Raw genomic sequence first — 27,388 nt, 5'->3', positions numbered from 1 at the left:
TGTCACATGATCCTTCAGAATGAATTCTAATATGCTGATTTGCTGTTCAAAAAAACACATTATTTTTATTATTATTTAAAACAGTTGAGTACATTTTTTCAGGATTCTTTGATGCATAGAAAGATTTAAAGATCAGCATTTATCGGAAATAAAATGCTTTTGTAACATTACACATTATAACATTCAAAAGCTTGGAGTCAGTATAATTTTCTTTTTTGGGAAAGAAATAATAGAAATTAATAATTTTATTTAGCAAGGATGCTAAAGTGATGATAAAGACATTTATAATGTTACAGATGTTACATAGAAAAGATTTCTATGCTGTTCTTCTTAACTTTTTAGTCATCAAAAAAACCTGAAAAAAATCTACTCAGCTGTTTTCAACATAATAATAATAAATGTTTTTTGAGCAGCAAATCAGAATATTATAATGATTTCTGAAGGATGTGACTGGAGTAATGATGCTAAAAATTCTGCTTTGACATCAAAAGAATACATTATATTTTAAAATATATTTAAATAGAAAGTAGTTATTTTAAATAACAAAAATAGTGCAAAATTTGACTGTTTTTGCTGTACATTCAAAAGAAATAATACTTTTATTCAGAAAGGACGCATTCAATTGGTCAAGTGACAGTAAAGACAACTTAATCTCAATTTTACAAAAGATTTCAATTTCAAATAAATCCTGAAAATGTATCATGATTTTCACAAAAATATTAGGCAGCACAACTGTTTTTAACACCGGTAACAAGAAGAAATATTTCTTAAACACCAAATCATCATATTTTAATGATTTATGAAGAATTATTTGACACTAGAGACTACAGAACATGGCTGCATTAAGTTACATTTTAAAATATATTAAAACAGAAAAAGTGATTTTACTGTGCCAAGTTATTATCATTTACAAAAAGCTTATCAGTTTTGTCATGTGCATCTCTCAGTCACAGGGAGCTGTGACATACATGAAACACAGTTTGCCAAGATTAAGGCTGTGACACATCTTACCCCGCCCTCCCCCTATAAAAAAAACGTCATTTTGCCTTGCAGTTCTCCTGCAGGCATTTGAATCCACATTAATTCACAAGTGACAGCTCTGTAGCTTTGTGCCGGGAGATGAAAAGCTCTGTTGCAATCACAGCTGCAATCCTTCACTGTTCTTTGAAACGACATCCAGCGCAGGTCTGATCGCCGCAAAAGTTTCTTGTTTTTCGGTACGGATGGCATCCGCTCTTCTCTGCCTCCACTGCATGCTGGGAGTTCCCAGAAGCATCTGCTGAGAGTGCCACAGAGCTCTCCATATTCACAGAACCCAGAACGCCAGAAGCTCAGTGACACTCCACTCGCCGCGCTTGCCGTTTATGCCGGCAGAAAGAAGCTGCTTGCTAATTCTCCGCTCTATCAGGCTAACAAATAAGCCCACACGGTGGGGGGTGGGAATGGGAGGGGGGGGCAGCTTTTTGGAGTTGAGAAGGTTGTCACCTTGGAGTGTGAATGAAGAGGGGAAAAAGCTTTCCATAAAAAGAGATGAGAAAATAAGAGACAGGGAAGATACACAGAGGCACTTCTGCAGAGACGACACAATCTGCTTATTATTCTGAACTTAAATCACTTTAGTGGATGCTAAAAACATGCTAGAAGTGGCTAAACTCAAATCATCCTATAATAACTGGAGAAAGCATTCATTACGAAGAATATATGCGGCACAGAAGAAAATGTATACCATCACACAACTTTGTTTGAATGGCTGTCAATAGAAAGATGCTGCCATAGTCTAGTGTAATCTAACCACACAAAACATAAACCTATTGAGATAAATTTATTACAGTGAGGGAAAAAATTATTTGATCCCCTGCAGATTTTGTACATTTGCCCACTAACAAAGAAATGATCAGTCTATAATTTTAATGGTAATTTTAACAGTGAGAGACAGAATAAAAAAAAAATTTTAATCCAGAAAAATGCATTTTAAAAAAAAGTTCTAAATTGATTTGCATTCGATTTATTTTTTTGGCATTTCTGCTTTTATTATGATAGGACAGACCAGTAATGACAGGAAACGAAGTGGGAGAGAGATAGGGGGCGGGATCGGAAATGGTCCTCGAGTCGGGATTCGAACAGAGGATGCCCGAAGCACAACGGCGCTGTATGTCGGCGCACTGCCCACAAGGCTATCGGCGCCGACAATTGATTTGCATTTTAATGAGTGAAATAAGTATTTGATACCCTATCAATCAGCAAGATTTCTGGCTCCCATTTGGAAGTGCTCCTAATCTCAGCTTGTTACCTGTATAAAAGACACCAGTCCACAGAAGCAATCAATCAATCAACCAGATTCCAAACTCTCCACCATGGCCAAGACCAAAGAGCTGTCCAAGGATGTCAGGGACAAGATTGTAGACCTACAGAAGGCTGGAATGGGCTACAAGACCATCGCCAAGCAGCTTGGTGAGAAGGTGACAACTGTTGATGCGATTATTCTCGATTGAAAGAAACACAAAATAACTGTCAATCTCCCACGGTCTGGGGCTCCATGCAAGATCTCACCTCGTAGAGTTTCAATGATCATGAGAACGGTGAGGAATCAGCCCAGAATTACACGGTAGGATCTGGTCAATGATCTCAAGGCAGCTGGGACCATAGTCACCAAGAAAATAATTGGTAACTCTACGCCGTGATGGACTGAAATCATGCAGTGCCCGCAAGGTCCCCCTGCTCAAGAAAGCACATGTACAGGCCGGTCTGAAGTTTGCCAATGAACAACTGAATGATTCCGAGGAGGACTGGGTGAAAGTGTTGTGGTCAGATGAGACCAAAATCGAGCTCTTTGGTATCAACTCAACTTGCCGTGTTTGGAGGAGGGGGAATGCTGCCTATGACAAGAACACCATTCCCACTTCAAACATGGAGGTGAAAACATTATGCTTTGGGGGTGTTTTTCTGTTAAGGGGACAGGACAACTGCACCACATCAAAGGGACGATGGACGGGGCCATATACCATCAAATCTTGGGTGAGAACCTCCTTCCCTCAGCCAGGGCATTGAAAATGGGTGTTGGATGGGTATTCCAGCATGACCCAAAACACATAGCCAAAGCAAAAAAGGAGTGGCACAAGAAGAAGCACATTACAGTCTTAGAGTGGCCTAGTCAGTCACTAGACCTTAATCCCACAGAAAATATGTGGAGGGAGCTGAAGGTTCGAGTTGCTAAATCAAAACCTCAATGACTTGGAGAGGATCTACAAAGAGGAGCGGGACAAAATCCCTCCTGAGATGTGTGCAAAATTATAGACTGATAATTTCTTTGTCAGTTGGCAAACGTACAAAATCAGCAGGAGATGTAATAATTTTTTTCCTTGCCTTATATGCTAGCTTCCTTTCCATGTTAGGGCATTATATATGGTCTCAGGACCATCTTTCACACCATTGAGGAGCTCTAAAACACGTTAATTACTCACCCTCATATGGTTCCAAACCTGTAAAACCTTCATCTTCGTTCACACAAATTAAAATATTTTTAATGCGTCATTGTGAGCGTGCCTCAAAGACACAGAAGAGAAGAATTGTTGAATAAGTCATTATTTTTGTTTTCTTAGCACACAAAAATGCTCTTAGCTTCATAAAATTAAAGTTGAACCACTGATGTCACATTGACTATTTTAACGATTATCCTTACTACCTTTCTAGGCCTTGAACATGATAGTTGCATTGCTACCTATACAGGGTCAGAAAGCTCTCGGATTTTATCAAAAATATCTCACAGGTTTGGAATGACATGAGCGTGAGTAATTAATGACAGAATTTTCATTTTTGGGTGAATTATCCCTGTAAGAACAACAGGTTAACCACATTTAAGATCAACAAAAGAATGTAGGGCTGGTGAGGAAAGTATGTGGAAACAAGTCAGTACTGTAGTAATAATAACCATAATAATAGAGTGAACAAAAGATTTGACTTCTAAACTTATGTTTCCTTCCTTTTTCTATAATTACTTGCAAGTAAAACTACTTGATTTGTATCTTTGCTGTTTTAATTTGTTCTTTTGCTTGCAATTTGTTTCTTCGTTCATTATTTTTTTGATTACAGACTGTTTACTTGAATAATTATTAGAAAACTTAAATCAAAAATCCACTGTTATGTTTGCTATGATATTCAACTTTTTTTTTTCTTGAATCAAAATTGGTATTGAGAAATGTAAAATTTCTCTGGTATCCACCACTAAAATGATTGTCTTGTGACAATCCTAAAGGGGTTAAATAAACATCAATATCTGCTATATAGTCTCATTTAACTTCACTAACAAAACTCCCTTAAGATGAAATACATAGGTCTGGTTGACAGACTTCTTTGAAAAGAAACAAGCGGCAGAATCACTTGTGAGAAGAGAGAGAGTTAAGAGAACCAATGATGCAGAAGAAAACGAGGTACAGTCTATCCTACAATAAGCACCCAGAATCTCAATATGGCCATAGAATGGATCTAATGTGTCAGGAGGATCAGCAGTCAAAGGTCTCTCTCACTCTCTCCTTTGCTGAATACTAAACAGCTCTCAGTCCTGTGAAAAGCTCACAACCACTCCATCCTCCCACTTAAAAGCAATAAGCCCAATGCATCAGTCCTCTACACCACTGCCAGCCTGCTAAAACACGACCACATGGACGACAGCGCAAGAGAGTGATACCTATAACTAGTCCAAAACCCCCATTAGGCTAACAACAGTCTCAGCCACGCAAACAGAACGCTCAAAGCTCCATTTTTGATTGCCTGGCTATGAGTCAGGGTACACAAGTTCATCCAAAGAAACAAAGTTGTGTTACTGGACTTGCTAAAATTTGGGTTCATGGCACAAAATCTTTGAAATATGTTTAATAGATTTGTTTGTGCCATAGCATTGCTGCAGAATTCCTATGAGAATTTGTTGCGACATGGGACTACATTTCTGAGTTGTAGGCTGGTATTCTGCTAAGAGTGTACAGTCTGAAACTAGCCTATGTACAGTATCTAACAAAAGTGAGTACACCCCTCACATTTTAGCAACCATTTTAGTATATATTCTTAAGGGACAATACTATAGAAATGAAACCTGGACATGAATGTGCAGCTTGTATAGCAGTATTTTTACTGTCTTTATTGTCCTCTTAAAATAACTTAACTTGCATCCATTACTGTAAAAATAGCTGGCAACAAAAGTGAGTACACCCTAAGTGATAACAGCATTATGTCGTTTAACCATCCAAAGCCACATGTCCTATTCATCATGTTAATGTTTTTCTCTGCTTGACAGGACCATACAAAGTTGTGTATCTTGTATTAGAGCAGTTAAAATTTGGTGCTTGAGTACAATTCTTTCATACTGGCTTCTCATGGCAAAGAACTCTCTGAGGATTTGAGAATTAGAATTGTTGCTCTCCACAAAGATGGCCATGGCAAAGATGTTCAGTAACACACTAAAACTGAGTAACAGTACAGTGGCCACGATCATACAGAGGTTTTCCAAGACCGGTTCCATTTGGAATAGGCCTCGCAAAGGTCGATCAACGAAGTTCTGATGCATCAGGTGCAGAACCTGGCTTGAAAAAAAGATGCATGAGTGCTGCCAGCATTGCTTAAAAGGTTGCAGAAGTAGAAGGTCAGCTTGTCAGTGCACAGACCATACACCGCACACTGCAACAAGTCAGTTTGCATAGGCGTCGCCTTAAAAGTAAGCGTAATCTGAAGCTGGCTCACAAGAAAGCCCACAAACAGTTTGCTGAAGACAACCTGTCCAAGAGCATGAATTACTGGAACCATGTCCTGTGGTCTAATGAGACTATAAGATAAACTTGTTTGGCTCAGATGGTGTCTAGCATGTGTGGCGATGCCCTGGTGAGGAGTACTAAGAAAATTGTGTCTTGCCTACAGTCAAGCATGGTGGTGGTAGAATCATGATCTGGGGCTGCATGAGTGCTACTCACTTTTGTGACATTGTATATACTGGGAGTTTTTGAAAAGTAAAAAAAAAATAAAAAATAATAATAATAATATTATATATATATATATATATATATATATATATATATATATATATATATATATGACAAATTTTCACATCTGTCCCGTTAACTCCTGGAGGACGATCTTCTTAAATGCCCTTATCTTTAATGGGGAGTCTTGCTCAGCTAATCTCTACAGAATCCCCCACAGGTGCTTAGGAGTGTTTGGGTTAAGATTGGGTGGAATATTTGTCCACTGAAGGACTTTCACCTTGGGAGAATGAATATCTTCATTGCCATGTTGAAAAAACGCCCAACAATGCAGGGAATGAGGAGAGGGTGGCATCTTCAGTTTCAGTTTTTTGTATTACATCACACAGTGGTGGGTGAATTCATGACAGCGTTGATAAAGCACAACTCCCTCACACCTTCAGCACTCATTCATCTCTATAGAAGAGCTTTACCACCACTGAACATCACTGTGGGAACCAGACACTTCTCACTGTATTCCTCCTATAGCAACACCAAAACATTTTGGATGCTGTTAGATCCGAAATGATTGACTTGGTCTCATGAGTATGGATTCCCAGAAGTCTATATTTTGTAAATATGGGCCTTGGAAAAAGCTAAATGAGTTTATTATGCTTAGGCTACAGTAAGTCATTCTGGTGTGGATAAACCACCATGCATGTCACTTCTGCACGATGCATCTTACTCTGTGAGATAAAGTGTCACTTTCTTCATAGTTTTTGCTGGCTCTGAGACACTTTCTTGGTGTTTCTCCAGCTCTTTTTCTAGCAAAAACTCACTCATCACTAAATGAAAGCTTAATGTGAAGATCTAATTATTTCAGGGGCCTTTTTACGAATCCATTTTTTTTTTTATTTCAGTGTTACTACACTTAAAACAATAATTTGGTATTTTTCTTATACCACTGTCCTTTTTTATGCTAAGAAAAAGTCTCCTGACAATTCTCTCTCAAGTGGTTTTATTAATGTCAGCATTAAGTTTGTGTATGATTCAGTGGGCTATATAACACATTTAGTTGTCAAGAAACTACTTATCTTTAACAGTTAACAACAATTTTTATTCTATAAATTTTGTTTTATTTTATTTAATTAGAAAGTTTTATTCAGTAACTTTCAGGAGGGTGTACTCATTTTTGCAACACAACATTTTATCACTTTGATAAGAAAATTGTATTTTCCTGCATAATTTTAACATTCTTCTTTGGTAACTGATCAAGTAGACTTGCTGGAATATTATATCTCTAAAGAACCCTAACATGTCTTCTAAGTAAAGAGTGATTGCTGAATTTGTTAAGTTTCAGAGGGCGTGTACTCATTTATGCTGTGCACTGTATATACATGTTATAAAAACTAACAGACCAGAAGAAAATACTATACATTACACAATAAAACTTTTTGAATTCAAAGATCAGGGTAAATCTTGTAAATCTTATATTGTCTTCCGGGAAACATGTAAGTATCTTTTGTAACTTCTGAAGGGCAATACTAAATGAAAGAAATATGATATTTAGGCAAAAAAGAAAAGAAAAATGTACACATTCTTTTCTTTTCTGAACTTCATTCTGTTCAAAAGTTTACACCCCCTGGCTCTTAATGCATATTTTTTCCTTCTGAAGCATCAGTGAGTGTTTGAACCTTCTGTAATAGTTGCATATGAGTCCCTCAGTTGTCCTCAGTGTGAAAAGATGGATCTCAAAATCATACAGTCATTTTTGGAAAGGATTCAAATACACCAAGATGCTGAAAAAACAAAGAATTTGTGGGACCTAGAGGATATTTTGTATCATCCCTCTTATTTTAGTAAAATAATTAGCATTTTGCAGATTGCAAGGTGTATATAAAAACTATGGTTGCTCATTGTCCATTTCCTGTCCAAGTGGGTGGTTCTTGGCCTGAATATGCTATAGTGTGGACCAGAATATGCTAGACTAAATGACTAGCTATTGTACGCAAGACTAGGCAACTTCATATTAATGAGACTTATGATCTTTCTCTAGATGCAGCATGCCGTGCCGCGAGTTCTTTCAGAACAGACAGACAGGAGGTCAAAATGAAGAACAAAGACAGACTGTCTGAAATGATTGGTTGCCGTCTTGTGTGGTGTAGCTCCAGTGCTGTCAGATCTTCAGCTGTAAGATGTTGCTTGTCAGCTGTTATAACCTGCTTCTGGAACTTCCCTCACCCTGATAATTACTGCACCTGTTGCTGGACTGTAGGCGCATAAACACGCGCATATATCCAGAAACAAACATGCACGCATCCAAGTTCCAATCTGATGCCTGTCTGTCTATCATGGAGGCCAAGAACAGATGAGCCCCAGGCGGCACACACACGTACGCGCACACACACGCAAACACAGGGCTCCAGCATCAGCCAGCCTTGAGGAAGAACGGTCTCTGCAGATAGAGATAAAGGTTTCAACTTTCAGGTTAAAAGTGACTTTTTCTACAAATAAAGGCAGCAATGGCAATCTGTTCTCTTCTTTTTTTTTTCTTAAACTATCTCTCTCTCCTTTTCTCACTCTCTCTCTCTCCCACGCTCAATCTTTTTTTCTTGACTTTATCCAATGCTGCATACAGGGCTGGATCAGACAGTTAAAGCTGCTCTTTGCTTTATTTCATATCTACTTGTCAAAGAGAGATTAGCAGTTTTTGAGCTGTTCCACTTTGCTGTCATGATGGAAAATGAACGAAAAGGAGAATGTGAAAGAGAAATTCACGGGCAACAACAATACAAACCAAATACTCAAGAGAAATGAAAGATGGCTGCTTGGGGATTTTAAAACTCAAAACATTGAGATGACAATATTTGTCTGCAAATTTCAAATGTCTTCTGAAATTGCCCCTCAGCAACTATGAATCACAGAAGAATACTTGCATACTTGAGGGACATGCTTAAGGAATCAACCCCTTTCTTTGTTTTAAATAGCCAACAGTCTTTAGTTTATGCTTCTACTACATGGTACAAAAGCTAACCCTAAATGGTACATATTAGTACCTTAGTTCACTTCATAAAATTAAGATTGAACCACTGATATCACATTGACTATTTTAATGATGTCCTTACTCCCTTTCTCGGACTTGAACATGGTAATCGCATTGCTGTCTATGCAGGGTCAGAAAGCTCTCGGATTTCATCCAAAAATATTTTTATTTGTTATTTAAAACATTACGGGTTTGGAACAACATGAGGATGAGTAATTAATGACAGAATTTTTATTTTTGGGTGAATCATCCCTTTAAAGATACATATTAATACTTTAAACATACAAGTGAATATAAAAAGCACTGTAGAAACTAAAAAAATAAAGTACATCGCAAGCAATTAATAGCTGAGAAACATTAGGACTGAAACAACAAAATGTGCTACTTGTTGGTGGTAGTCAGAAGCAGGTGGCATTCATAATTTAAAATTTAGAGGGAAGAGACATTCTTGTTTTAGACAAGTTGAATTTTGGACAGTATCATCATAATTAATTTTTGGCACCATAAAAATCATCATTTAAAACTAAAAAAATAATGCTTTTCTTTTTTTATTACATAATAACAGCAATACTTTTTTTAAGATTACTCACCAACATTTACTCAGACACCTTCACCATTTCTCACATTATCAGGTTATTTGCTATAGTTTAGACAATGGTAATAAAATATGACAAGAGTTCAAGAGTTAAACTGTTTCAAAACAAATTCATCTTGATAATGTCAGATAACTTTGATAGAATGGTATGTAACAAAACATGGTCAGGTCAAAGTGTCAAATCTTTGGTCCCAATTTTTTATCTGGTAGTCCACTGTATGAAGAATTTTTAGGTATAATATGTCACAGTTTACTTTATTTTGCTATTCTCACTTACATAAATTAACTATAGTGTCCTGCACCCACTAGTAAAAAAAATATATCTGGTGTCTGAATAATTTTTGGTACACAACAGATCAATCAATACACAGCTCAAGTGTAAAAATTAGATTTTTTTTATTTTTTTTTAAGTTTAATTAAATTTGTTCTCGTAGTCACACTCATTGTGTTGTCCCTTAGTAATGCAAAGTCATTACAAAATTTAAAAAAGACTTAAGATGATATTGTCCAAAATCCCAGAATTGCAAACTTTTGAAGGATGCTGTATGAACCAGGCAACTAGGAAAAATACTAACAACAATGTTGGCAAAAGGATCAACACTCACCCATTGTCAGTGCACAGCACTCACATTTTAGGAACTGCTTGGATGCTTAAGGTATATATGAAGTGATAAAATACTGTATGGCCACTGCATTTTAAAACCATTGCCACTGCATTTAAAATGAGTACAACATACAAAAAATTTACCTTATGTAGCTCCGCCTCTTTTCAGCCCTGCACTCTTCCATTTTTGTATTTCCAAAGCGTGAAAGTAAGGTACACGCAGTAAAGTACACCATTATATAATCATAGACGTGGATTAAAAGCCATTTTGACTCCAAGGATTCTTTAAGCGTTATTATGGATTATGGACTCATATCTACCATAAGAAATGGTTAAGTTAAAATGCCTTAATAATGAATGGATTTTCTTACAAACACACAGCTTTTCATGTCATAAGAAGTTAATTAATAGACTGGAGTCATGTGGATTACTTTGAGGTTTAAGCAGCTGTTTGGACTTTCCTGACGGTACCCATTGACTACAGAGGATCCACTGATGAGCAAGTGATGTAATGCTAATTTCTTCAAATCTGTTCCGATGAAGAAACAAACTCATCTACATCTTGAAAGGCCTGATGGTTAGTAAATATTAGGCAATTTTTCACTTTTGGGTGAACTATTCCTTTAAGTAGCTTAACTAGCTACATGCCCTTAGTTAGCAAATTTCAACAGGTACTTTATGTTGGTCAACAGCACAGCTACACTGACCAGCACTAAAATCAGCACCTACCAACATAAAAATGCATTCACAACAATGTGATACATGACCACATAAACCCTCGCAATTACTTAAGTTTCACACGCAATCTATTAAATGCCACATATAGCCACTCTACACATATAGCCATTATCACGTGTGTTCTTAAGTGTGTCGTGAGGAAGGAGCATGTGTACCTCCACGCAAAAGTGTGTGTGTAAGGCCTCCCTTTGTGTCGCAGCATGTTGTTTTCACACCTCTATAATTGGATGCGAAACGGAGAGGATCGTCTTGCGTTTGTGTGAGAATTACGTGGTCTTTCCTCGCCTTATTGAAGTCCTAATGCCCGAGTCTGCAGCACAGTGGCGGCGGCCAGCGTGTGGTATGATCAGCTCACCCTGATCCCGCCATCTGATGGCTATCACTGTGGCATTTGTACACAGAGGTTCTCTGTCGCTTCCGCCTGGGTATTCAGAGTCTCTAAATGCTACAGGCTTATTTTCACACCACATGCTGCAGACCGACACAAACGGCGGTCCTTTGAGATCCAGATTGGTAGAAAAAAAATTGCACGACTCAGACAATGACTTTGATGCTGGTGGAAATAAAAGAAATGTCGTCTAATGTCAATCTGCCTCCTCCCTGCTATGAAAATGTTAGAAAGTTAGCAAAAAAAGTTACTTTTTTTGAGAATGGAAGGCAATTGTGTTACAATAAATTACTGTTCGAGGACTGTCACAAAGAGTAGAAATAAGACTGATGGTTGGAGCTGTGACGCAGAGGGTATATTGAGAAGTTTTGTGCTTGTGGCATCCTGGGCTTTTATTATTTTATTATTTACTTAATTAAATCAACGACTGAAACTAGGATTACCAGTCGTGTCAACTGTTGATTATAGCATTTATTTAGATATACTCCTGTTTTCATGTTGAAGCGGATTATAAATATTAATGATAATTAAAGTCCCATGGGTTGCTTTTTACTAAATGAACATACTAAATGAAAAAAAAAATAGCAAAACTAACACATTCAACTTTTTTTGCTTTCTTGAGTTTCTTTTGGCAATATGAAAGATACAACTTTACCTGGCCTTTATTCTTTATTATTGCTATTTTTAAAAATTATTTTTTTTAATAATTTTATCCTTTTACCTGACCCAGTCTTAAAATATGAAAATCCACCATTTAAAATAATTGTTGCTTGTTAAAAACTATGGCATTTGGCAATCTAAAAAAGGTGAAAATTAAGTGAATTGTATTTGCGAGCATAATCATTTTATTCGTATTTTAATTCTGTGTCATTGCGATTTGCATTTTTTCCCCCCAAATTATGCATATATACAGCTAAGGTCAAAAGTTTACACGCACCTTGCAGAATCAGCAAAATGTTAATTATTTTACAAAAATAAGAAGGATCATACAAAATGCATGTTGTTTTTTATTTAAAACTACTGACCTGAATAAGATATTTCACATAAAATATGTTTACATATAGTCCATAAGAGAAAATAATAGTTGAATTTATAAAAATGACCCCCGTTGAAAAGTTTACATACACTTGAATCTTAAAAATGTGGGGTTTTTTTTAGTGATATTTGTTTTCGAGTCCCTTGTTTACTTTGAAGTTAAACTACCCGCTGTTCTTCAGAAAAATCCTTTAGGTCCCACAAATTATTTGGTTTTTCAGCATTTTTGTGTATTTAACCCCTTTTCAACAATGATTGTATGATTTTGAGATCTATCTTTTTACACTGAGGACAACTGAGGGACTCATATGCAACTATTACAGAAGGTTCAAACGCTCACTGATGCTCCAGAAGGAAAAACAATGCATTAAGAGCCAGGGGTGTAAACTTTTGAACAAATATCATATTTTTTCATTTAGTACTGCCCTTCAAAAGCTACAGAAGATACTTACTTGTTTCCCAAATTACAAATAAGTAAAACTTTCCCTGATCTTTAAATTCTAAAAGTTTTCACCCTCCAGCTCTTAATGCATTGTGGTTCCTTCTGGAGAATCAGTGAGCGTTTGAACCTTCTGTAATAGTTGCATATGAGCCCCTCAGTTGTCCTCAGTGTGATCTCAAAATTATACAGTCATTGTTGGAAAGGGTTCAAATACACAAAAATGCTGAAAAACCTAAGAATTTGTGGGATCTGAAGAATTTTTCTGAAGAACAGTGGGCAGTTTAACTGTTCAGGACTAACAAGGGACTCATGAACAACTATCACTACAAAAATGCAGCTGTGGATTATGATCCCTCTTATTTTGGTAAAATAATTAACATTTTGCCCATTCTGCAAGGTGTATATTCTGTAATAAAACCCTATCTATAAAAGAAACTTCCTGCTCCTAATGTATCTACAGCTGAAGAAACACAGCTACTATATAAAGGTAAACAATTTACAAATAATTAATATTTTATCATAATTGCACAGTCTTAGCATTATTAATTACTAAAAAATGGTTTGCAATAAAAACTGAGCCACGGCGCACCACAAACTCCTAAATAACCCTGGCACACTCCTGAGGGAAATGTTAAACACGGGCACGTAGGAGACGTCAACTTGACTGTGAAATGTTTTGCAGTCCATTGTTTTCCGGCAGCATCTCCATCTAATTGTCTTGTCCCATTAGGCCGTGACCAGGGTTTGGCAGAGGAAGACAGGTTCCCTTGGCAGATGCCTGCCATTTGTCTGAATGCCCTTGATCGACTCATGACAGATGTCAAGGCTTCCGTTGAGCGGGTACTCTCCGTCACATGACCTCTGTTCGGCACGTCAGGATAACGTGGCGTAGTGGCTCTCTCGCACGCAGCCGTATGGATGCACGCACACTTCGGCATCCATCAGTTCCCTGCTATTACCTCTGACAGGCCTCACCTGCCCAGACTGCATGGCCCATGCAAATTCAACCTGGCAGATGAGTGTTTGAATGGTAATGCACCACTCTGATTGATACTGATAGGAGGCGGGGATGTGTGTGTGTGCGGGTACGTAGGATTTGCAAACTTAACTTTTCCAAAAGTTGTTGGAAGTGCTCAAGGTACAATGGCACACAAGTCATTTGCACACTGGGACTGAAACTTGTTGCTGGAACAAGTTTGTGAAAACAGCCCCAGGGTGCAGCCAACTATTAAAGCTCTTATAGCTCTTTTCCCCACTGTGTAAGAATCTGTGCAAAACCGATCACAAAACAAATCCTCCATGTTGCTGGCTGACATGATGTCCAGAATCTGGAAGTTAGGAAAACAATTCATCTAAATCTACTAGTGAAAAATGACTTAAAGTTTGTAAAATATGAAATAAATAAATAACAAATACCCAAGAATCACGTATAAATAGTTACAATATGTGTAATATATAATACACTACCATTCGAAAGTCTGGTATAATATATATATATATATATATATATATATATATATATATATATATATATATATATAATTAAAAACTAATTCAATTCCGTAAAGATGCATTAAATTGATCAAAAGGGACAGTAAATACATGTATGATAAGATTTCTATTTTAAATAAATGTTATTCTTATGAACTTTCTATTTATTAAAGAATCCTGAAAAATGTATCACAGTTTTCACAAAAATATTAAGCCGTTTTTAACATTGATAATAAAATAAATGCACCAAATCAGCATATAACAATAATTTCTGAAAGATCATGCAACATTGAAGACTGGAATAATGGCTGCTGAAAATTCAGCTTTGCCATCACAGGAATAAATTACATTAAAAATAAAACAGTTATTTTAAATTGTAATGATATTTCATAATATTAATGTTTTTACTGTATTATTTATGAAATCAAAGAATTCCAGAAGTCCAGAATTAAAACTTCCTGATAATTTACTCACTCCTATGTCATCCAAAATGTCTTTCTTTCTATCTTCAGTCAAAAAAAAAAAATGTTTTTGAAGAAAACATTCCAGGATTTTTCTCCATGCTTCAATGGGGATCAATGGGTTGAAGGTCCAAATTGCAGTTTCAATGCAGATTTAAAGGGCTCTACACAATCCCAGCCGAGGAATAAGGGTCTTATCTAGTGAAACGATTGGCCTATTTCTAAAAAAAAAATATTTATATACTTTTTTTTGACCACAAATGTTCGTCTTGCACTAGCACAAATTCACACATTACATAGTCACGGTGGAAAGGTCAAACATGATGTAGGCAGAAGTACCGCCTCAGTGTTTACAAAGCAAACATGCAAAGAAAGTCAAACGCCCTTTACAAAAAAAAGGTAAAACAATGCCGTCTGACGATTTTGAAGTGGGAGGAAAAAACTAGATTAAAAAAATAAGAGTTGTTCACCCAACCCATGTATTAAATAAATTCAATGCACACAGACTAAAGTAGTTTAAGTCTTTTGTTATTTTAATTGTGATGATTTGGCTCATATTTAACAAAAACCCACATCTCAACAAATTAGAATATGGTGACATGCCAATCAGCTAATCAACTCAAAACCCCTGCAAAGTTTTCCTGAGCCTTCAAAATGGTCTCTTTTAGTTTGGTTCTCTAGACTACACAATCATGGGGAAGACTGCTGATCTGACAGTTGTCCAGAAGACAATCATTGACACCCTTCACAAGGAGGGTAAGCCACAAACATTCACTGCCAAAGAAGCTGGCTGTTCACAGAGTGCTGTATCCAAGCATGTTAACAGAAAGTTGAGTGGAAGGAAAATAAGTGTAAGAAAAAGATGCACAACCAACTGAAAGAACCGCAGCCTTAAGAGGCTTGTCAAGCAAAATCGATTCAAGAATTTGGGAGAACTTCACAAGGAATGAACTGAGGCTGGGGTCAAGGCATCAAGAGCCACCACACACAGATGTGTGTCAAGGAATTTGGCTACAGTTGTCGTATTCCTCTTGTTAACCCACTACTGAACCACAGTCAACGTCAGAAGCGTCTTACCTGGGCTAAGGAGAAGAAGAAATGGACTGTTGCCCAGTGGTCCGAAGTTCTCTTTTCAGATGAGAGCAAGTTTTGTATTTCATTTGGAAACCAAGGTCCTAGATTCTGGAGGAAGGTTGAAGAAGCTCATAGCCCAAGTTGATTGAAGTCCAGTGTTAAGTTTTCACAGTCTGTGATGATTTGGGGTGCAATGTCATCTGCTGGTATTGGTCCATTGTGTTTTTTGAAAACCAAAGTCACTGCACCCGTTTACCAAGTAATTTTAGAGCACTTCATGTTTCCTTCTGCTGACCAGCTTTTTAAAGATGCTGATTTCATTTTCCAGCAGGATTTGGCATCTGCAAATTACCATGGTGTTGGTGTTCTTGACTGGCCAGCAGACACCAGACCTAAACCCCATAGAGAATCTATAGGGTATTGTCAAGAGGAAAATGAGAAATAAGAGACCAAAAAATACAGATGAGCTGAAGGCCACACCTTAGCAATGCCACACACTGATCACCTCCATGCCACGCTGAATTGAGGCAGTAATTACAGCAAAAGGAGCCCCCACCAAGTGTTGAGTAAATATACAGTAAATGAACATACTTTCCAGAAGAACATACTTTTTTTATTGGTCTTATGAAGTATTCTAATTTGTTGAGATAGTGAATTGGTGGGTTTTTATTAAATGTGAGCCAAATCATCACAATTAAAAGAGCCAAAAACTACTTCAGTCTGTGTGCATTGAATTTATTTAATACACAAGTTTCACAATTTGAGTTGAATTACTGAAATAAATTAACTTTTCCACGACATTCAAATTTATTGAGATGCACCTGTATATGTACTTGTAGTATGAGTTTGGCTTAAGTATAGACAAAAATATCAAATAAGCCGTATGTGAAGAATAGCAGAACCCACACTGAGCAGGAAGGATTTGATCTTATCTTCACACTGATGTAGCCATTTAACAGACATCCAAAAATACACACAGCTAGGGGACTGCATTTGTCTTTCACGCATCTCCTCCTCCATGAAGGCAGATGCGTTTCTAATAAAACCATTCCTACCGCAAAGAGTCGAGCTGATTAAAAGGCGCATAAAAACATGTTTAGGGAAAATGGCGCCAGTGTGACGTGCTGTAAACAGTCACGTATAAGGAGTTTGTCCAGCCCGAAGCTCACTTCGTTCTCTGGCATTTCTCATAATTCCTCTATCAACAGCCCTGTCACTGTCCCTTTTTTCTACCCAGACGACATCACCATGGAGACCAAACATCCCCGGCAACACAACCTCTCATCTGGAACATCAAACACACCATTGTCAACTTGGAGAAGGAAGAGAAAGTGAGAAAGCGTTGAATGCTTCCTTTAAGGAACACCAGCAGTGTGAAAACTCGAGAAGGTGGTAACGAAAAATCCTGTTGTTTGCGGGAGAGTGATAAGACAGTCAGATATGATGACAGTGTACACAGTCAAGTCTTATTCGCTGTGTCTGCAGGGCTTGTGTAGAACCCATGCTTGGGCCTGCGTTACACAAACGGGAAGTGGCATAAACTACACATGAAAGATAAGTCGCGGATTTGTTATTTGGAATTAAAGCATGGAAAGCGCAGTGTGTAGGTGGAGATGTGATATTTGCAGAGGGTATGAATACCATTTAGGCCGGCTGGTCGACTTCACCACGGGGGACATCCCATCTCTGTACAGGCTCTTAGTCTTGCTGAAGTTCACAATGTTGAAAATCACCCTCTGAAATAACCAGAAACAGACATTTTTAGTCAGATGGAACCAAGGGTATTCGTATTATATACGAAAATGAACACTAGCAGTGAAGAAAACACCAAAAAAAAGTTGCAACAAAGTGAAAAACAAAAGTTCCCTTTCGAAGGGAACTCCCACTGCGTCCTCTAGAGGGCGCTATGGGGAACGTTGCAACGTGACTCGTGTCTGAAGAATGAATAGAAAAACTACATGAAATGGCCGGCGACAGCGTATGACGTCACGCAGCGCGACCGTCGCTGCCGCTGCGTCACTACCGGGCGACCAACACATAAAAGGGGCGCCAATACAACACAATACATCTTTGTTGTCTTCAGCAATTCTTTGTCTCGGAATGCATACTCTCTCACCAGAGGCACATATGACGTGTGTGGTAATCTGAGGAATACCTGCACTTTCACACTGCCGCAAGCTGTGAGGGAATAACACAAGCAGATCAGCTTTTTGAAAGAGTAGAATGCAATCGATGCATTCATTGCTTGGTTATAACGAGAGGCACGCTCTCATACCTACTTGCACGAATCTCTGCTACGTGGGTGTGGTAAATTACAGCATGTCTGGCTCCCGAGGGAACTAATGTGCTTATAGCGAAAACGCATTCGCAAAGGAGTGAGGTGAGTTTCTCTGTTCCTCATTTTGCATGAGTGTGTTTGCCTCTCGCGGCATTAACAAACGCATTCGCGGCGTCGCATTCGCTTGCTTTTTTTCCTGAGGGAATTTGGCGCTTGGGCGGAGTATATTTAGCTCCCGCGGGAGCCGGATATGTGATGCGCGTCGCGATTGTGGAGTTAATTTACCGCTATAAGAAGGGGATTTCCTAAGACTAATTCAGCCATGATTATGGCAGAACAGTCTTATTAAACTGCAGCTGTCTGAGGCTAGCTGTGTGTTAATTCTTCCCCCTTTAGGGTCTGGAGGCTTTCGGTCAGTTTTTACCTCGGTTGGTCCTTCCTACACACAGATATCTGAGGATGTCTGTGTATTGTTTAAGACATTTCTCTTGTAGCTCTTGCCTAGATGGTGCTGTCTCCCCTGCTAGGGTTTAAGTAGACAGCCCACTCTGTTGGTTTGGGCTGCGTTTAAAAGGACTAACCAGAGGTCTTTTACTGATCTGTTAGTTTCCAAGGCTCAATGGCCCTTTTTTGGATTTATGGGTGAGTACGATCCATTTTCTTTTAATAAAAGAAAAATAACTTCATACTGTCTCAGGCCTGTGTGTTGTCTTTACTTCTCAGAGAAGAAAGTTATGAAGGAGACATACGGCGGATACTCCCCCTCTGATCCTATGGACTATGGTTATGGCAGTGTGCGTCTTCTCCACATCACAGGTCGGATGGTTAACCACCCTTACAGCACATGTTAGACTTGGGATTTTTATGTCCCCCTTTTAAGGTAAGCTCCCTAAGTTTGGTCTTAGGATCGCCCTTAAACATGTTTAACGCTGTCTTCCGCAGGCCTGTTCTGAGAATCCCTCTAACCAGGATAACAGCTTGTGTTCTGTTGAGGCAGAAACATAAGCGCTGGTAGCAATACTTCCCCTTTTTTGAGAGGGTATTTCTTAGAAGTATTACTATGGGAAAAAGGATCTTTCCCTTCTTATCTAGGTTGATTCTCACCTCTACAGGCCTCGTGACGAGCTGGGCTCCCCCCTTTCTGAGGAAAGGGTCCCTAATGAGGGCCCTCTAGGCCAGAGAACGAAAAATGCTCCCTTTTTCTGCGGAAAAGGTTTATTTGAGCACACCCTGGTGACAAATTTTCCTAAACGATGGGTTAAAATCTGTAGAAACTACACCCAGGTTTAGGATTGCTCTTCTTTCTGAGGAAAGGATCTGAGCATCTTTTGGGGTCAAAACACCTCAAAAAGAAAAATTGGCACCTTAGGGTTCATTCTCGTTCCTCAGGCTTTATTTCACTTCCCTTTCTGAGGAAAGGCTTTTAAGAAGTGTCAAACAGGAGAACGAGTTTCCTGTCGTTTCTTCTCCTAGTGAACTACGGGCCTCTATTTTCTGCGGAAACAGAGCCTTTCTAACCTGTTGAGACAGGAGTTCGCTGTGTATGGAGTGCAGCAGGCCACCCTCTAACAATACGCCTGAGGGCGGGGGAAGTGCTCGCTGCAGACTCGGAACAACTAAGGAAAATGCTCCCCTTTTTCTGCGGAAAAGGTTTATTTGAGCACACTTTGGTGCATAAACATTGGGTTTGGACTTCAAAGGTCTCTTATGTGAATGCTCCCCTTTCTGAGGTAAGGGTGTGTTATAAAATGAGCATCACTTTGTGACTCCATTCTTACCCTAGTCTGAGGGCTGAGGTAAGGCCTATAACAGTGTTCCCCTTTTTGAGAAAAGGATTTGAGCACTCCCCTTTTTGGAGATGTAAAAGTCTTATCCTAGTCTGAGGGCTGGGATAAGGCTTGATGCAGAGTCTGCACCCAGGTTTAATAATGCTCTCCTTTCTGAGGAAAGGATTTGAGCCTTTTTTGACACCAAAAAATTCTCGATCTCCTCGTTTCACTTCCCTTTTTGAGAAAAGGTTTATGAAGTGTCAAAACCAATAGGACGGGTTTTCCTCCCTAAATCAGGGCCTGGAAGCCAGCCTCAAACGGTAATTCAGGAGAATCTAATATGGCACCTACCGCTCCCCTTTCCGAGGAAAGGGTTCCTAGAGCAGTAGAGACATGCTCCTCTCTGTTATACAGGCTGTGTGGACTGGCGTGCACGCTCCCCCCTCCAATGGGTTCCTGAGAGCAGTGCCCCCTTATGAAGGATTATCCTCCCTGGGGTTCAGGGCTTAAGGATTTGTCCTCTACCATCGTCCACTATTACAGGATGGTTCAGCTACCATGTTTATCTCTGTTCACAGGTAGCTTGCGAGCTTCTGTCCGGAGTAGGAAACTTTTATCTGAGGATAAAAGCCTTTCTTCTGTCTACTTAGACAGCATGGAGCTGGTAGTGAAACCCCCTGGGAAAACACTCTCCTTAAATCCGATCATCTCGGTAAGTGTCCCACGCTACGCCTGGGCATCTTTAATAAAGACCACAAGAATGGCAGGTCCGTATTCATATGGGCTTTATAAAATCCACATGTTGGTAAGTTCCCACCAAGCTCTGGGTTCTTCTCTTAAACCCTTTATGGTATGGGTCACGCATCTTCGCTTCGTTCCCATTTATTAGAGTTGGCTTATAACCCCGGTCCCCTGGGTTCAACTCTTAGATATCACTGTTGATTTCTACCAACCATCCATTATTAGGACACCTCACTGAGGTGGCTCCTTGCAAGTCTAAATCTCTGAGGAGATTTAGCCGTTTCCTCCAGAAGGAATTATTTCTAATTCCAAGCCTTAGAACTGTTCACTGGGTTCTAACCCAGATTCAGGTAAGTTAGGTACAGTTCAGGCACTGGCCGTGGAGGACAACGCTTAGGCTGTCACTACGTCCTAGCAGGGGCAATTCTCTGAATTGATGCTAGTACTACCTATACGTTTTAGTATGCACTCCCCTCAGCATGGCAGCGTTGGTATATTGTTCCCCATAGCGCCCTCTAGAGGACGCAGTGGGAGTTCCCTTCGAAAGGGAACGTCTCAGGTTACGTATGTAACCTTGGTTCCCTGAGAACAGGGAACGAGACACTGCGTCCTCTAGACCTTTTTTCGCCATGCTTAGGACAAACAATGCTTCCGACATTAAGATGTATTGTGTTGTATTGGCGCCCCTTTTATGTGTTGGTCGCCCGGTAGTGACGCAGCGGCAGCGACGGTCGCGCTGCGTGACGTCATACGCTGTCGCCGGCCATTTCATGTAGTTTTTCTATTCATTCTTCAGACACGAGTCACGTTGCAACGTTCCCCATAGCGCCCTCTAGAGGACGCAGTGTCTCGTTCCCTGTTCTCAGGGAACCAAGGTTACATACGTAACCTGAGACGTTTTTTTTGTTTGTGACATTAAGGGGCAGGTAAGTCCAAAAATTGGTGGGATCAGAAAAATAAAATAAAACAAAACACTTAATAAATAAATGCTTAGATAACTGTTTAAATAAACATATGGAACCAAGGTTATTTTATTATATATGAAAACAAACACTTGCAATGAAAATAAAAAAAAACTAAAAACTTTTTTGTATGTGACATTAAGGGACACATACATCTAATTAATAAAATAAAATAAATGTTTAAATAAACAAATGGAACCAATGTTATTTTATTATATATGAAAACGAACACTAGCAGTGAAAAAAAAGTGAACTTGCAAGCAAAATAATTTTTTTTTTTTTTAAATTGACATTAAGGGGCTAAAAAATAAAACAAAACACTTAAATAAATGTTTATTTTATTCTAGGTTATTCTTTTATTCTTAGGTTATTCCATTATATATGAAAACGAACATTAGCAGTGGGGGGAAAAAAACAACAAAAGATATAAGTTTGCAAACAAACTAAAAACTAATTAAAATTCAATTAAATTAAATTAAATTAAATTAAATAAAGGAACCAAAGGTATTTTATTGTATATTTTAAAAAGAAAATGAGAGTTTGCAAAGCTTTTTTGTATGTGACATTAAGGGACAGAAAAATAAAATAAAAACACTAGCAGTGGGGGAAAAAATAACAACAACAACAAAATGGGAGTTTGCAAACAAACAAAAAACCAAAAATTTTTTGTATGTAATATTATTGAGCAGATAAATCCAAAAATCGGTGGGATCAAAAAATAAGAATACAAATTTAAAAAAAGAATAAAATAAATCTAAATAAAACAAAACAAAATAAAATACCACTTAACAAATAAATATTTAAATAATTAGTAATTAGTTATTTTATTATGTATGAAAATGAATAATAGCAGACAATAAAAAATACATAAAAAATAAATAAATAAATAAAATGGACGGACGGACAGACAAACAGATAGATACTACACCAAATACTGAAATAGAGTCTCACTGAGATGAACATGCAAACGATCCAAAACAAAACTCTTGATTGTATTAAATAATTATCACATTCTATGCCATGAATTTCTCATTGTTTCCATCTTGTTCTGTGGTCAAGGGCTCTGATTCAGTCCATTCTGCTGAATCATGAATGCCCCAGAGATGCCAGAGTGATGGCAGTTACAATATAGTATTAAATGCAGCAGTTGAGCATTTATAGCTCATTAAGTTGTCTGCAAACACTATAGTACGCTGTGTTATTTGATGAATAAAACTTCAAACTTCACTGAGTACTGAGTATAAAGCAGTTTCTGATCATTTGTTGTGTGTCAGGCAGACAGAACAATTTGTCGTGCTATGTAATCAATATCACACAGAATATACCAACAAAATAAAAACTTTATGAAGCATTAAAACTAACAGCTCTACTTTCAGCAAAGATCTGAAATTCTCAATCGGGCTGCTCTTCACAGAACTTCACAGTAAGTTTCAAAATTAGCAGCGCAAATGGGAAGTGCTGTACGAGACACCAAACGTGTTAAAAGAATCTTACAGGATCTCGCTGACTACGTAATGCGAAGATTGTGTGAACTTACAAGCAAGACAATAGAGACAAAACTGTAGAAGGATGTGAGAGTTTCTCTATTTCCTCTAACATATGTAACTGCACAAATAGCAAAACACAGGTCTGCTACCGGATTTGGAAAAGAAACAACACTGCAAGAAGTAAAGGTCAGGTTACGTCAAGGTAAAAAAAAGACGCAGGGTTTGGCGGTCACGCTCATGTCACACTGTACTTGGACCTCAAGAAAACCTGGGCTACATTCCAATTTGTTTACAATTCATACTGTATATAGAGGCAAGTATGTCCCCAAAAGCATAGTGTGTTAAAAAAAATTGGGTTCCAAAGATGACTACATAACATTTTCAGTGGATATTTGGGCTAATACTACCCTTAACCCCTAGCACTAAGAGAGGAAGAGTTTTTGACTTCTTTAGGCATAGACAATGGTTACGAATGAGACCAAAGCTAAAACATTACCATGATTTTAACGGTAAAAGCCTGTAAAAATGCTACAGTAAAAACCTATTCATTGATTAACAGTAAGTTCCCCTACTATATACGGTAAAAACCTGTATTGGAAATTTCATGCAATTTTACTGTAATATACAGTTTTTGAAGTGAAAACAGAGTGTATAATTTACAGTAAAAAAAAAAATAATGACACTGCCAGAATTCAGAAAATTTTTACAATTTTTTTCAAAATGGTTCTTTTAGAAACTGTTTACTGAAAGGTTCTTTGGGAAACCAAAAATGGTTCTTCTATGGAATCACAGCAAAAAAAACGTCTCTAGGTTACGTATGTAACCCTAGTTCCCTGAGAAGGGAACGAGACACCGCGTCCCCTAGGGGTCGCTATTGGGGAACGCTGCAGCGTGACTCGTGTCTGAAGAATGCATAGAAAAACTCCATGAAATGGCCGGCGACAGCGTATGACGTCACTGCGGCGCGCACGTCGCTGCTGGTACGTCACTACCGGGCGACACAGTATAAAGAGTCGCCGAAGTAAACATACAGCCGCTTCACTGTCTGAAGCTTCTCGTCCGAAGCATGGGAAGAAGCCTAGGGGACGCGGTGTCTCGTTCCCTTCTCAGGGAACTAGGGTTACATACGTAACCTAGAGACGTTCCCTTCCGAGGGAACTCTCACCGCGTCCCCTAGGGGTCGCTATTGGGGAACGGTATACCAACGTCTCCATGCTGAGGGGAGTGCATAGTAGTGAGCACTAAGTGTAAATTCTGTGAGGAATTATCCCTATAGGACGAGGTGACAGCTGTCAGAACGTAACCTCCCCGGCCAAAGCCTGAACTGTTACTCACTTACCTGAATGGGTCAAAGGACCCAGAGCACAGCTCAGGTTGGAATCGGAGATTCCTTCGGAGGAACGGCTAAGTTAATACTTAGACTTAACTAGAACAGGAACTGCCAGTACTACTGAGTCTAGTTCCCTCAGTGAACTGACTCAAAAATAGCGACTAACAGGCCTGTCCCAAGACAGAGACCGTTCTAGCAGGGGTTATCCTCAGATAACGCACCCTGGATAACAGATGGTCAGGAGATATCTGAGGTGATATCGAGTGAAGTTGGGCCCAGGGAGACCGGGGTTTTAAACCAACTCAAAAAATGGGAACGAGTACCGCGTAACCCATACCGTATAGGATTTTAGAAAAGAACCCAAAAACTTGGTGGGAACTTACCACTTATGTGGATTTTTAGGAAGTGCACAAAGATTCCGTGCGCACTTACCACTATTGTGGATTTCAGAAAGTGCCCAGGGTTTAGCGTGGGACACTTACCCTAGTAAAATGGGATTTGGAGACTGTGTTTTCCCCCATTTTGGGGGTTTCATATTAAAGCTCCAGATTTGTCATAGGATGACGAGAATTAAAATAGGGGAGGAACCCTCCCTGATTAGAGAGGGGAGCAATGCTACACCCCAATCAGGACAGACAGTCCGCAAACTGTTAGTCGACTGATGAAATCATGGAGCTACTGACCATCATATAGTGGACGCAGACAGCGGACAGACCCCTAACCCCGACTTGCAGGGAGGAACATCCGTCCTTAAAAAGGGCAATGCTCTGAAGGGACCCTTTAGTGTAAAGGGGAGCGTACTAGACCCAGTCCACATAGATGCCTACTAGGAGAAGGTGATGCTCAGAAATTACCCTTCCTTGTAAGGGGAGCATACTCATCCCACTAGGAGCCGTGCTCTAAACGGGACCCTTGAGAAGGGGAGCGAACGTGCTCAAATCAGGACCTTGAGAAAGATAGGTTATTTCTTCCTTAGCCAAGGGAGAAAAATTCACCATGCGGCAGTGGCGCTGCTTTGAGGGAACCCTAAAAGGTGAGCTGCCAACAGCCTGAGGAGGCTTCAATCGTAGGAGCCTTCGCTTCTAGCATGTTAAGGGTAGGTTTCAAAACCCTGAGAAGCAGGGAGAAATGCCAACACCCGCCAGAAGGTGGTGCTCTAGTAGGACCCTTTCCGCAGAAAGGGGAGCAGCCGTTAGGTCATTTCAAGGTCCTGAAAAAAGGGGGTAACTCCTAGTTAGTCATAAAGCCTGAAGGGGAGGTGACACTCGACCCGGAAGTCAGGCGCAAGCAGGCTCCTAACCCTGATTAACAGAGAGGAAAACCCGCCTGCCAGGAGGCAGCGCTCCGATTTCACCCTTCATCAGAAGGGGAGCTTACTCCTCCTGCCAGGAGCAGCGCTCGAGAGGAACCCTTTTCTCAAAAGGGGAGCAATCATACCTGACTCAGGAAGCCTGATGACAGATTCTACCCAAATAAAGGGGAATTTGTCCACACGACAGTGGTGCTACTGACGAACCTTGAATTAAGGTGAGCTGCTGTCATTGAAGAGCTCTGAGAGGACCCTTTCCGCGGAAAGGGGAGCTACTAAAGTTACTTCAGGTTCCTGAGAAGGGAGCTCCTGGATAGTCATGGTGACAGACTCCTAACCCTGAAGGCCAGGGAGGAACGCCCGTCCCAACGAGGGGCGCTCATTGGGGACCCTTTCCTCGGAAAGGGGAGAGCCCAGCTCGTGCGTGAGGCCTGAAGAGTGAGAATCAGCCTGGACAAGAAGGACAGGCCCCTAACCCAGATGAACCGGGAGGAGAACCTGGCTCTGTCAACGAGAAACAGTACTCTAAATAAACCCCTTCTGCAGAAAGGGGAGTACTACCTCGGTTGAATCGACCCTGCCCTCGGGCTAACAGGGGGATCGACAGACCCCAGTCTAGGTGGACTTATGTTCCTGTCTCAACGGGACATAAATCCCCCGGAGCAGGAACTTATGAGGATAGACTCCTAACCCTGAAGGCCAGGGAGGAACGCCCATCCCATCGAGGGGGCGCTCGTTAGGGACCCTTCCCTTGGGAAGGGGAGAGCCCAGCTCGAGTGTGAGCCTGAAGAGTGAGAATCAGCCTGGACAAGAGGGACAGGCTCCTAACCCAGATGAACCGGGGAGAAAGCCTGGCTTGTCAGCGAGAAGCGGTACTCTGAATAAACCCTTTCCGCGGAAAGGGGAGTGCTACTTTAGTTACTGGAGAACTGAGAAATTGCTCCTTGGAGACAAAACTCAGGAGGTGCTGGAAAGAACCTTCGGCTGATAAGATCACTTCACAGGATCTAAAGTCCACAGAGAGAGTCTGGAAGAGGGATTCTCAGAAAAAGGCCTGCAAAGGACAAATGTTAAACATGCCAAGGGCAATCCTAAGAAAGAAACTTAGGGAGCTTACCTTGAAGAGGACATAAGTCCTATGTCTAACAAATGCTGGGAGGGTGGTTTACCGCACGACCTGTGGCGTGGATAGGACGAACACTGCCGTAACCATAACCCGTAGGATCAGAGGGGGAGCATCCGACGTAAACTCGTCGTGTTTTTCTCTGAAAAGCAAAAACACAACACACAGGCCTGAGACAGTATTAAGTTCTTTTTCTTTATTAAAAGAAAAATATGGATCGTACTCACCCATGAGTGACCTGCATTTAACTCAAACTCAAACAAAACCTGTTTAAGGAGTTAAAATCCAGAACATCGGTAATGGAGGTTCTTATGGGACATAAGAACCGCTGCGTGCAGGGAGCTCATGTTGTAGGGCTCGAACCTGGGCCTTCATGGAGTGAAGGACTCAAAGGCAGTGATCTACCTAGCCCAAATCACATAAATCCAGAAAGGCCAAAGAGCCTGGGAAAAACTAACAGATCAGTGAAAGACCTCCGGTTAGTCCTCCTGAAAACAGCCCAACCCAGCAGAGTGGGCTGTCTATTTAAACCCTAGCAGGGGAGACAGCACCATCTAGGCAAGAGCTTAAAGA

The 27,388-nt window shown here is 39.7% G+C and overlaps 1 protein-coding gene across 1 annotated transcript in view; it reads right to left on the bottom strand.

Moving 5' to 3' along the window:
• The window catches only part of agbl4 (AGBL carboxypeptidase 4), a 486,475-nt gene that overhangs the window by 282,090 nt on the left and 176,997 nt on the right, over window positions 1-27,388 (bottom strand). The window contains exon 4 of the mRNA XM_073818790.1: window positions 17,458-17,552. Coding sequence (XP_073674891.1) covers window positions 17,458-17,552 — 95 coding nt within the window. The remainder of the gene's footprint in view (window positions 1-17,457; window positions 17,553-27,388) is intronic.

This window comes from Garra rufa, chromosome 15 (genome assembly GCF_049309525.1).
Source record: "Garra rufa chromosome 15, GarRuf1.0, whole genome shotgun sequence".
Lineage (NCBI taxonomy): Eukaryota > Metazoa > Chordata > Actinopteri > Cypriniformes > Cyprinidae > Garra > Garra rufa.
Note: the sequence above shows the minus strand (reverse complement) of the source record. Positions and strands in the feature narration are given on the sequence as shown.